Source organism: Mizuhopecten yessoensis, unplaced genomic scaffold (genome assembly GCF_002113885.1).
Source record: "Mizuhopecten yessoensis strain PY_sf001 unplaced genomic scaffold, ASM211388v2 scaffold945, whole genome shotgun sequence".
In the NCBI taxonomy this organism is placed as follows: domain Eukaryota; kingdom Metazoa; phylum Mollusca; class Bivalvia; order Pectinida; family Pectinidae; genus Mizuhopecten; species Mizuhopecten yessoensis.
In genome coordinates, this window is record NW_018403800.1 from 11,721 (window position 1) to 26,172 (window position 14,452).

The 14,452-nt window shown below is 38.4% G+C and overlaps 1 protein-coding gene across 1 annotated transcript; it reads left to right on the forward strand.

Moving 5' to 3' along the window:
• Nucleotides 1-493: 493 nt before the first annotated feature.
• Nucleotides 494-13,814, forward strand: LOC110455769 (tetraspanin-9-like). Its single transcript, XM_021506132.1, has 7 exons — nt 494-639; nt 4,352-4,618; nt 7,279-7,353; nt 7,724-7,831; nt 8,055-8,222; nt 9,052-9,135; nt 13,068-13,814. The coding sequence occupies exons 1-7, from the start codon at nt 580-582 to the stop codon at nt 13,143-13,145; spliced, it is 840 nt and encodes a 279-aa protein (XP_021361807.1). The 5' UTR covers nt 494-579; the 3' UTR covers nt 13,146-13,814.
• Nucleotides 13,815-14,452: the final 638 nt, after the last annotated feature.

Sequence of the window (14,452 nt, forward strand, 5' to 3'; positions counted from 1 at the left end):
ATACTGTACATATACACGGGTAATTTACATATTATTATACTGTACGTATACACGGGTAATTTACATAGTATTATACTGTACGTATACACGGGTAATTTACATATTATTATTCTGTACGTATACACGGGTTTTTTACAGTTATAGGACTTGTATTGCTCTCTATTAGATAATATTCCCATACAAATATACAACACAGAATATAAACGCTGATAATATATACTTTCCTCAAAGACTGACCCGAAATAAACAGTATCTACAGGTGCGACAAGCGTTTCCCAGACTCCAGAAGTCGAACTTTCCTGCAGATTGGGGTTCAAACCTAACACTGCCGACATTCTATTTTATCGTTTAGAAATAATGAGTTTGTATTGATGTCATTATGAATTGATGGAACGAGTCTATTATGTTTTTGTTTCATTTAAGCTTCATGAGTAAATGGAATTGAATATTCCATTTCCGCTAATCGTTTCTCGTTACCTTGGTTACAGTGATCACGAGCGCCATGTACTAGCCGGTTGAGACGCGAGAGAAACTGTCCCGACGTCTAACATATCACCGACCACTGACGGAACTGACGTAATGGGGGCGTGTAGCGGATGTGGTCAAATTATCCTTGTTCTCATCAACTTGTTATTCGCGGTAAGCTCTCTTCTTATGGTTATTATAACCATTCATTCATTGGCCAGGGACAGTCACGGGTTTGATTTAATTTTGTTTAGCGTCCTATTAACAGCTAAGGTCATTTAAGGACGTGCCTCCATGTATGTAGTGTATGCGTGCTTGCGTGTGTGTATGCAGGAGACAGGGTATGTTGGTATACTTGTCTTCTTGTAATAGCGCGGATCTGATTCCGACTTTATAGTGCTACCTCACTGAAATACCATGCTGAGGGGCCCCAAGCACAGCTTTCCGCCCGTACACATTATACTGACAACGGGTGAACCAGTTGTTGCCATTCCCCTTCATGCTGAACGTTAAGCAGGGAATAACAACTACTATTTCTAAGGACTTTGGTATGTCCCAGCCTAGGGACAGAACCCATTGCCTTCCTCACCTGAGCGAACGCTCAACATTCAACTCAAAAGTGAGGTGTTGCCAAGAAAGGCGCTAGGAAATAAAAGGTAGTTAGAAGAAGAAAGAAAGATAAATATGTCAAATATTGAAATAGGCGTAGCAGATTTATTTTGGTCGCTTTTGTGTCTCCAAATAGAGGACACCAAAGCAAATCCCCAATTCTGCAGGGGGTTCCAACATTAGTCGCCTCCTACGATACAGCAGTGGGTAACAGCAGGTGTATTCTTTTCCCGATCCCCCACCTGCAGGGGTGACAGTCACGGGGCGAGCCTCCATAAAACTAAAGTGCGCCAGTTCAACTTTTATAGATACTTATTATGATGGAATACAAGATAAAAGATACAAGAAGTTTTATTTAAAGTCGTGCATGTTAAACAATAAACAATTGCTCTCTAAAGCTGTTTTTACGACAAAACATGAATAAAATACATAGAAAATTACAAACATCAACGAAATATCACAGCATGCATATTAAATAACAATAAAACGGCTGAAAAAACTGAACATTACAAGTCAGAGTACTACTTGTTAGCAAGCAACACAAATACATATATACAGATATATCACAGCATAAACAAAAACATATTGCACTTTTTTTTTAGTGTAAGAGTGATATGGCATACAGTTCATGACAACACTGTGACACAACTGACGAGAAAGAAAATGAGCTCAGTAAAGTTACGACAGGGATACGAAGGGGTATACAGAACACGACGTCACTATAGTCCCGTCCTAGACAGGTGTATACAGAACACGACGTCACTATAGTCCCATCCTAGACAGGGGAATACAGAACACGACGTCACTATAGTCCCAACCTAGACAGAGGTATACAGAACACGACGTCACTATAGGCCCGTCCTAGACAGAGGTATACAGAACACGACGTCACTATTGTCCCGTCCTGTCACTATAGTCCCGTCCTAGACAGAGGTATACATAACACGACGTCACTATAGTCCCATCCTAGACAGGTGTATACAGAACACGACGTCACTATAGTCCCATCCTAGACAGGGGTATAAAGAACACGACGTCACTATAGTCCCAACCTAGACAGAGGTATACAGAACACGACGTCACTATAGTCCCAACCTAGACAGAGGTAAGCAGAACACGACGTCACTATAGTCCCGTCCTAGACAGGGGTACACAGAACACGACGTCACTATAATCCCAACCTAGACAGAGGTAAGCAGAACACGACGCCACTATAGTCCCGTCCTAGACGGGTGTATACAGAACACGACGTCACTGTAGTCCCGTCCTAGAAGGGTTATACAGAACAAGACGGCACTATAGTCCCGTCCTAGACAGGGATACACAGAACACGACGTCACTATATTCCCGTCCTAGACAGAGGTATACAGAACACGACGTCACTATAGTCCCGTCCTAGAAGGGTTATACAGAACAAGACGTCACTATAGTCCCGTCCTAGAAGGGTTATACAGAACACGACGTCACTATATTCCCGTCCTAGACAGAGGTATACAGAACACGACGTCACTATAGTCCCATCCTAGACAGAGGTATACAGAACACGACGTCACTATAGTCCAATCCTAGACAGGGGTATACAGGACACGACGTCACTATAGTCCCGTCCTAGACAGGGATACACAGAACACGACGTCACTATTGCCCCATCCTAGACAGGGGTATACAGAACACGACGTCACTATAGTCCCATCCTAGACAGGGGTATACAGAACACGACGTCACTATAGTCCCGTCCTAGACAGGGGTATACAGAACACGACATCACTACGACGTCACTATAGTCCCATCCTAGACAGGGGTATACATAACACGACATCACTATAGTCCCATCCTAGACAGAGGTATACAGAACACGACGTCACTATAGTCCCATCCTAGACAGAGGTATACAGAACACGACGTCACTATAGTCCCGTCCTAGACAGGGGTATACAGCACACAACGTCACTTTAGTCCCATCCTAGACATGGGTATACAGAACACGACGTCACTATAGTCCCATCCTAGACAGGGGTATACAGAACACGACGTCACTATAGTCCCGTCCTACACAAGGGTTATACAGAACACGACGTCACTATAGTCCCGTCCTAGACAGAGGTATACAGAACACGACTTCACTATAGTCCCGTCCTACGACAGGGGTATACAGAACACGACGTCCCTATAGTCCCGACCTACACAAGGGTTATACAGAACACGACGTCACTATAGTCCCGTCCTAGAAAGGGGTATACAGAACACGACTTTACTATAGTCCAGTCCTAGACAGAGTTATACAGAACACGACTTCACTATAGTCCCGTCCTACGACAGGGGTATACAGAACACGAGTCCCATCCTAGACAGGGGTATACAGAACACGACGTCACTATAGTCCCGTCCTAGACAGGGGTATACAGAACACGACTTTACTATAGTCCCGTCCTAGACAGAGTTATACAGAACACGACTTCACTATAGTCCCGTCCTACGACAGGGGTATACAGAACACGACGTCACTATTGTCCCGTCCTAGACATGGGTATACAAAAAGATTGCTGCCAAACTATCAATAAGAAACGGCGTGTATTAACTACATCAAACGGAGAGAGTTCACTTTGAAACGTTTGACCACTACTTTATCTATTGCATCGTTATCCCACAAAAGTGCTTGGTATTTGAACAATACATTTGTGGGTCGTGCTGCACGTTTTACACACAGAAATTACACTGACTGAATAGTTATAGGCAAGGCATACTAACAAAACGTGTAGGGAATGTTTTAACAAGCTAAAGCCTTATCGAGTTATTCACTAAGCCACTCAATCATATTTTAATTCAATTGCATTTTAATCATGACATCATTGAATATAAACTATGAGAACATTGTCATATTGGTTTGTTTATTTAGTCATACCGATCTTTACCATACTACCCATATTGCCACACGGAGACATCCAGGGGCTACGCTTATGTTCTCTGCATATTGGAATATGTGGAAAATTAAAAGCATGAAGTTAGCTGTTTAATTGGTCTCGGGTAAAAACAAACTGTCCTTTGAAAATAACAGGAGCGACGTCCACCTTTAAAGCCAGTCAATTTTACCTTTATGTCGGCGCGGAATGGTTGGAATTGATTTTGTTAAATCATTAACTTTACAGCACACAAGATGTAAAACAATGTACCTATTGCTTTTTTATTCCTTTAACTATGTATCTCAGTAAGAGTTCTGGGGTGTGATTTTATTAAACAGCAGTCGTGAATATTAATATGCTTAATGCATTGCTTTCAGTTGGTGGGTATACTACTCCTTACAGTCGGCTGTATTGTAAAATGGGGCGAAAGTATCATGGACGACGTTCTCAGCGACTGGTACAACAACTTCCGGAAGGCGCTAGAGGAAGCAGGAGTTGATAACTCCAGCATAGCAAATTTCAACATTGAAGAGTTCCTGCAAGATGCTGCCATAGCGTTTATAGTGATTGGAGCGTTCTTCTTCCTCCTGGGAATAATAGGTTGTCTAGGGGCGTGCTGTAAAGTCCGTGCTCTACTCATATGTGTAAGTCACTACATAGATGACGTGGTAAAGCGCCCCCCGTTCTATGTTTGATATGTTAAGATGAAATAAGTGTTGAACATCATATCTATTTATTATAAATGTTACCTTTACTCTGAAGCGATGCAATCATTTGATCATTATTAAGCATACTCCTTTTCTTTTGTCGTATGTTTTTTTGCCATGAAATACAGGTACATTTATTGTAGTCATTGTAAGATGTCTTCAGTAATAGACATCCGTATCATGTTAACTTTATTTATGACGTCATTGTTTTTTGTCTCAGTGTTTGGTTTGGTTTAATTTTGTTTAACGTCCTATTAACAGTTAAGGTCATTTAAGGACGTGCATCCAATTGTGTGGTGTATTCATGCTTGCATGTGTGTATGCAGGAGACAGTTGGTGAAATTTACCCAAAAACGTCACAATTCATATAATACCGCCTGAAGAGCCTAACGATTGGCAAAAGTACTTGCGGGAGATTGTCTTCCGGTGTTTTGTTTTAATTATTTAAAATTCACATTGACGTTTTAAATTATATAGCTTAATAATAAATGTGGTGTTGAATACTGTTATAACAGCGGGTACATAGTTGCTTACTGTTGTAACAGTATGTGTTGTTGTTACTGATATAACGGTATGTGTTGTTGTTACTGATATAACAGTATGTGTTGTTGTTACTGATATAACAGTATGTGTTGTTGTTACTGATATAACGGTATGTGTTGTTGTTACTGATATAACAGTATGTGTTGTTGTTACTGATATAACAGTATGTGTTGTTGTTACTGATATAACAGTATGTGTTGTTGTTACTGATATAACAGTATGTGTTGTTGTTACTGATATAACAGTATGTGTTGTTGTTACTGATATAACAGTATGTGTTGTTGTTACTGATATAACAGTATGTGTTGTTGTTACTGATATAACAGTATGTGTTGTTGTTACTGATATAACAGTATGTGTTGTTGTTACTGATATAACAGTATGTGTTGTTGTTACTGATATAACAGTATGTGTTGTTGTTACTGATATAACAGTATGTGTTGTTGTTACTGATATAACAGTATGTGTTGTTGTTACTGATATAACAGTATGTGTTGTTGTTACTGATATAACAGTATGTGTTGTTGTTACTGATATAACAGTATGTGTTGTTGTTACTGATATAACAGTATGTGTTGTTGTTACTGATATAACAGTATGTGTTGTTGTTACTGATATAACAGTATGTGTTGTTGTTACTGATATAACAGTATGTGTTGTTGTTACTGATATAACAGTATGTGTTGTTGTTACTGATATAACAGTATGTGTTGTTGTTACTGATATAACAGTATGTGTTGTTGTTACTGATATAACAGTATGTGTTGTTGTTACTGATATAACAGTATGTGTTGTTGTTACTGATATAACAGTATGTGTTGTTGTTACTGATATAACAGTATGTGTTGTTGTTACTGATATAACAGTATGTGTTGTTGTTACTGATATAACAGTATGTGTTGTTGTTACTGATATAACAGTATGTGTTGTTGTTACTGATATAACAGTATGTGTTGTTGTTACTGATATAACAGTATGTGTTGTTGTTACTGATATAACAGTATGTGTTGTTTTTACTGATATAACAGTATGTGTTGTTGTTACTGATATAACAGTATGTGTTGTTGTTACTGATATAACAGTATGTGTTGTTGTTACTGATATAACAGTATGTGTTGTTGTTACTGATATAACAGTATGTGTTGTTGTTACTGATATAACAGTATGTGTTGTTGTTACTGATATAACAGTATGTGTTGTTGTTACTGATATAACAGTATGTGTTGTTGTTACTGATATAACAGTATGTGTTGTTGTTACTGATATAACAGTATGTGTTGTTGTTACTGATATAACAGTATGTGTTGTTGTTACTGATATAACAGTATGTGTTGTTGTTACTGATATAACAGTATGTGTTGTTGTTACTGATATAACAGTATGTGTTGTTGTTACTGATATAACAGTATGTGTTGTTGTTACTGATATAACAGTATGTGTTGTTGTTACTGATATAACAGTATGTGTTGTTGTTACTGATATAACAGTATGTGTTGTTGTTACTGATATAACAGTATGTGTTGTTGTTACTGATATAACAGTATGTGTTGTTGTTACTGATATAACAGTATGTGTTGTTGTTACTGATATAACAGTATGTGTTGTTGTTACTGATATAACAGTATGTGTTGTTGTTACTGATATAACAGTATGTGTTGTTGTTACTGATATAACAGTATGTGTTGTTGTTACTGATATAACAGTATGTGTTGTTGTTACTGATATAACAGTATGTGTTGTTGTTACTGATATAACAGTATGTGTTGTTGTTACTGATATAACAGTATGTGTTGTTGTTACTGATATAACAGGTTGTGTTGTTGTTACTGATATAACAGTATGTGTTGTTGTGACTGATATAACAGTATGTGTTGTTCACTGATATAACAGTATGTGTTGGGGTTACTGATGTAACAGTATGTGTTGTTGTGACTGATATAACAGTATGTGTTGTTTACTGATATAACAGTATGTGTTGTTTTTACTGATATAACGGTGTTTGTTGACTGTTATTACAATATGTATTGTTAAATAACAGTTGATGTTTTTTTCAGTACTCTATCATCATCGTGATGGTTATTCTGGTAGAACTTACATTCGTCATACTACTGTTTGCTATCCGGGAAGAGGTAAGATGTCTTTAGATTAAATAGGTCTGACACACAAGTCATTAGACACGTAGGTCATTAGTCTCGTAAGTCAAAAGACACGTAAGTCATTAGTCTCGTAAATCATTAGACACGTAAGCCATTAAACAGTATGTCATAAGACAAGTTAGTCATAAGACACGTAAATTATTAGACATTTTACAGAATTTGTTTGATTCCTTTTTGGCGATAATGTTTATTTTATATTTATTTGAGCTTTTATAGCGGTAGATGTATTTTTGAGTATTGCCACTCAAGACGTATTCACAAGGTATTCACTTATACTAAAACTTCAAACTTAGTGAAACTTTGAAATATTTAAGACATGTTTTCTAGCACGTTGTCTGTACAGGTAGACGGGTGGCTGAAGGAACCGTTACAGACGGCTATCGCCAATGATTATACGGGCACCAACGGTACAGACGCGGTCACTCTCGGTCTCAACTTTATCATGTCCGAGGTTTGGTATATTGTTAAACTTCTTTAACGTTAGAATGTTGTGTTGTCATTGGTTTGTGTGCGGCATGGTATCGACACAGGAAATATCATATGCATTATATACTATTGTCATTGTTTATATTCTGGAAAGTTTGTTGAAATAAATGCAGCATTACAAAAACACACTCGCATGTTTGAAATGATTAAACCAACATAAACATGCCAGTTTCTTTTAAATGTTTTAGTTTGAATGCTGTGGAGTTGAAACATACTCCGAATTTAACAATACGGCGAAAAAATGGCAGAAACTGTTACCAAATCAAATCATTCCTCTCATATGCTGTCGGAACGCCAGCCGAACAAACTACGACTGTCTTACGAGTCCTACTACCAACAATTCCTTCTCGGACAAGGTAACACCATTTATAATATCCGACAAGGTAACACCATTTATAACATCCGACAAGGTAACACCATTGATAGTCCCCGACAAGATAACACTATTGATAGTCCCCGACGAGGTAACACCATTGATAGTCCCCGACAAGGTAACACCATTGATAGTCTCCGACAAGGTAACACCATTGATAGTCCCGACAAGGTAACACCATTGATAGTCCCCGACAAGGTAACACCATTGATTGTCTCCGACAAGGTAACACCATTGATTGTCTCAGAAAAGGTAACACCATTGATAGTCCCCGACAAGATAACCCCATTGATAGTCCCCGACAAGGTAGCACCAATAGGTTTGACATAGGTAACATGGACAATATCACCTGCCTTAAATTTATATTTCTTGATTGTTAAGGAGATATATTTTCCATACAAGTAATACAAGTTGTCACCAGCGGAGAACTACCTAATGAGTTTATCATTACGCAAAAACTGATTTAATCAAGGAAAACAAAGAATACCAATGTTTAAGTGATGGTGTAAGAAGTGGATCGGACGTAACCTACAGTTAGTGGGAGTTATCGAACTTTGATTATTGCCTGTCTCCATATAAAATCATAACAATGCCCAGACTGTCACGTATAGCTCCACTGGAAAGTAATAGTATCGCTATGGTTAATCTTCAATGGAACAAACACTTTTCGAAATCTTACATTTAATTCATTTTCCATCGCTTTGTATCAGACGGTGTAACGTTTTCCCAGTGTTTTGTGAAAGCATAACATTCAAAGTAATACAGCTGTATGATACTGTTAATGACACAATAATGGCCACCATGCATTTCAGGGCTGTTACAGTGCCATTGAGGACTGGGTTGATGACAATGCTGACATCCTGATAGGATCCGGGGCCGCTGTAGCTGCTGTAGAGGTAGGCTGATTGAGGATAGGACACTTTTATAAATATACGAAGGAGAGAAAATATCCAACGGAGTCATGCCACGAGTAATGACTCCAGTTATACACATATACAACGAGTAAAGCCTCACTCGAGGTATACACAGCTACATCGAGTAAAGCCTCACTCGAGTTATACACAGCTACATCGAGTAAAGACTCACTCAAGTTATACACAGCTACATCGAGTAAAGCCCCACACGAGTTATACACAGCTACACCGAGTAAAGCCTCACTCGAGTTATACACAGCAACATTGAGTAAAGCCTCACTTGAGTTATACACAGCTACATCGAGTAAAGCCTCTCTCAAGTCATACACATATACAAGTAAAGCCTCACTCAAGCTATACACATATACAAGTAAAGCCTCACTCAAGTTATACACAGCTACACCGAGTAAAGCCTCACTCGAGTTATACAGATATACAACGAGTAAAGCCTCACTCGAGTTATACACAGCTACGCCGAGTAAAGCCTCACTCGAGTTATACACATATACAAGTAAAGCCTCACACGAGTTATACACATATGCAACGAGTAAAGCCTCACTCGAGTTATACACATATACAACAAGTAAAGCCTCACTCGAGTTATACACATATACAAGGAAAGCCTCACACGAGTTATACACATATGCAACGAGTAAAGCCTCACTCGAGTTATACACAGCTACGCCGAGTAAAGCCTCCCTCGAGTTATACACATATACAAGTAAAGCCTCACTCGAGTTATACACAGCTACACCGAGTAAAGCCTCACTCGAGTTATACACATACACAACGAGAAAAGCCCAACACGAGTTATGCACAGCTACATCGAGTAAAGCCTCACTGGAGTTATACACAGCTACATCAAGAAAAGCCTCACTCGAGTTCTACACAGCTACATCGAGTTAAGCCTCACTCGAGTTATACACAGCTACACCGAGTAAAGCCTCACTCGAGTTATACACATACACAACAAGTAAAGCCTCACTCGAGTTTTACACCTCTACATCGAGTAAAGCATAACATGAGTTATACACCAGCTACATCGAGTAAAGCCTCACTCAAGTTATACACATATACAAGTTAAGCCTCACTCAAGTTATACACATATACAAGTAAAGCCTCACTCGAGTTATACACAGCTACAACGAGTAAAGCCTCACTCGAGTTATACTCAGCTACGCCGAGTAAAGCCTCAGTCGAGTTATACACAGCTACGCCGAGTAAAGCCTCACTCGAGTTATACACATATACAAGTAAAGCCTCACTCGAGTTTTACACCTCTACATCGAGTAAAGCATAACATGAGTTATACACCTGCTACATCGAGTAAAGCCTCACTTAAGTTATACACATATACAAGTTAAGCCTCACTCAAGTTATACACATATACAAGTAAAGCATCACTCGAGTTATACACAGCTACAACGAGTAAAGCCTCACTCGAGTTATACACATATACAAGTAAAGCCTCATACGATATATACACAGCAACATCGAGTAAAGCCTCACTCGAGTTATACAGATATACAACAAGTAAAGGCTCAATCGAGTTATACAGATATACAACGAGTAAAGCCTCACTCGAGTTATACACAGCTTCACCGAGTAAAGCCTCACTGGAGTTAAACACATATACAACGAGAAAAGCCCCACACGAGTTATACACAGCTACATCGAATAAAGTCTCACTCGAGTTATACACAGCTACATCAAGTAAAGCCTCACTCGAGTTATACACAGCTACATCGAGTAAAGCCTCACTCGAGTTATACACATATACAACAAGTAAAGCCTCACTGAAGTTTTACACATCTACATCGAGGAAAGCATAACATGAGTTTTACACCAGCTACATCGAAAAAAGCTTCACACGAGTTATACACAGCTACACCGAGTTAAGCCTCACTCGAGTTATACACATATACAACGAGTAAAGCCTCACTCGAGTTATACACATATACAAGTAAAGCCTCACTCGAGTTATACACATATACAACAAGTAAAGCCTCACTCGAGTTATACACAGCTACACCGAGTAAAGCCTCACTCGAGTTATACAGATATACAACGAGTAAAGCCTCACTCGAGTTATACACAGCTACACCGAGTAAAGCCTCACTCGAGTTATAAACATATACAACAAGAAAAGCCCCACACGAGTTATATACACAGCTACATCGAGTAAAGCCTCACTCGAGTTATACACAGCTACGCCGAGTAAAGCCTCACTCGAGTTATAAACATATACAACATGAAAAGCCCCACACGAGTTATATACACAGCTACATCGAGTAAAGCCTCACTCGAGTTATACACATATACAACAAGTAAAGCCTCACTCGAGTTATACACATCTACATCGAGTAAAGCATAACACGAGTTATACACCAACTACATCGAATAAAGCCTCACTCGAGTAATACACATATACAACAAGTAAATCCTCACTCAAGTTTTACACATCTAAATCGAGGAAAGCATAACACGAGTTTTACACCAGCTACATCGAAAAAAGCTTCACACGAGTTATACACAGCTACATTGAGTAAAGCCTCACACGATTTATACACAGTTACATCGAGTAAAGCCTCACTCGAGTTATACACAGCTACATCAAGTAAAGCCTCACTCGAGTTATACACAGCTACATCGAGTAAAGTCTCACTCGAGTTATACACAGCTACATCGAGTAAAGCCTCACACGATTTAAACACATATACAACGAGTAAAGCCTCACTCGAGTTATACACAGCTACATCGAGTAAAGCCTCACTCGAGTTATACACATATACAACGAGTAAAGCCTCACACGATTTATACACATATACAACGAGTAAAGCCTCACTCGAGTTATACACATCTACATCGAGTAAAGCCTCACTCGAGTTATACACCAGCTACATCGAGTAAAGCCTCACTCGAGTTATACACATCTACATCAAGTAAAGCTTTACTCGAATTATACACAGTACACTGAGTAAAGCCTCACTCGAGTTATACACAGCAACAACGAGTAAAGCCTCACTCGAGTTATACAGATATACAACGAGTAAAGCCTCCCTCGAGTTATACACAGCTACACCGAGTAAACCCTCACTCGAGTTATACACATATATTTACATTTGCGCTGCAACCCACTATATGAACATTACCAGCAGAAATACATTTCATTTGAGTATGAAAGCAAAAACATCTCTTGAGGTATCACATGGCTTACTTATGACGTTATGGATTAACCCTGTTCAATGGGAGTCTTGTCTCTTCGATTCGGTAAACATGGAGAAATGCCCCTGCGTCAAACGCTCAAATGACTACGGTAAATTTTTGGCGCCAGTTTTATTTAAATAGGGCTGTTCTGACAATGTCGTTTAAAGGACGACGCATATACAAAACGCAGTTAATAAATTATTGATTTAAGAACAAATAAATGAAATTAAATAATTTTTCCATAGTAAAAATGTATTATATGGATTGAACGGCGTTTTATTTTTTTTTAAATTTTCATGCCGTTGTTTTTAGCGGGCTTCATGCAATATGGATGTAACCGATTTGCGTTCATACCGGCATGAAAACCCTCCCAAAAACCGCGATGATTATGTAAAAAGCTAAATATATATATATAATTTAATAGGGAAGTACTAAGAAATTCTTCTGCCGTTCCTTTTATAGCTAATCATCACAAGGACATAAAGATGTTTTATTTGTATATACAGTTTTATATATAACAAAAAAATATACATAAATAAATTATATACACACATGTAGTGTCAATTTCGAACACACAGAACAAACGCCGGTAAGTGATATGTCACATTTATATTTCTTTCACATAAAGCTGCATAATCTATAAAGTCAATCTGCAATTATATATATTTCGATACATGAGTTTATTTATATTCTATCAAATCTTACAGATCCTACTGGTCCTCTTTGCCTGCGTTGTATGTGCAAAGAACAAATCTTCTCAGAAACGTGGATACGAAGCCTATTAGTACCCTCGTCTGTGTGGACAGCGTTATAACCATGACATTCCGTTATACACACCTACTGTATTACTGGTGTGGTCATCAGTCCAGTGTGATCTGTGTGAACAGCATTATAACCATGACATTCCGTTAAACACACCTACTGTATTACGGGTGTGGTCATCAGTCCAGTGTGATCTGTGTGAACAGCATATTATAACCATGACATTCCGTTATACACACCTACTGTATTACTGGTGTAGACATCAGTCCAGTGTGATCTGTGTGGACAGCGTTATAACCATGACATTCCGTTATACACACCTATTGGTGTAGACATCAGTCCAGTGTGAACTGTGTGTATTTTCCTGAGATCTATGATTTGTTTAGAGATATGCTCATTGCGTGTTTGACATTCATCACTTGCTCCCATATCTTCTTTTGGTGTAATGTGATCACGTGATACAATTTAATTATACTTTGGCAATATTATGTAATGATACGATATTTAATCTTAAAAGCATCTCTTCATCTCGTTAAAATCCCATACTTGTACAATATTCCCGATGCTGAAATGCAGTATTCTCGTATATAGTATAATTGATATGCAACATTGTAGTAATATTTTATCATGTAGTTATTATATATAAAAACATAGCAGAATAAAACGTATCAACAACACTCACAGGCTATTGTTTATGGACGTTTCTGACAGCCTTAACCAGCCAGTATTTAACGCGGTACACTTCCACGGAGTTTCCTCTGTTTTCATATTAGAGTATAGGAAAGTGCGTCCTGATTACAGAAATATTCAGTAATGTAAGTATGAAAAGCGCCATTGGCAGTGTTTTTACCAGGAATACAGTAAATAACTACACACGAACAGTCAGACTAGAACCCTATAATAAAGTTGTGTGATTATCACGCTGTTTTTGTTGGCGTTTTAGATGCTCTACTAGGTATCAATATCCCCTAACTTGTGGATTAAGTATCAATATCCCCTTACTTGTGGGTTAGTTATCAATATCCCCTTACTTGTGGATTAGGTATCACTATCCCCTTACTTGTGGATTAGGTATCAATATCCCCTTACTTGTGGATTAGGTATCACTATCCCCTTACTTGTGGATTAGGTATCAATATCCCCTTACTTGTGGATTAGGTATCAATATCCCCTTACTTGTGGATTAGGTATAAATATCCCCTTACTTGTGGATTAGGTATCAATATCCCCTTACTTGTGGATTAGGTATCAGTATCCCCTTACTTGTGGATTAGGTATCAATATCCCCTTACTTGTGGATTAGGTATCAGTATCCCCTTACTTGTGGATT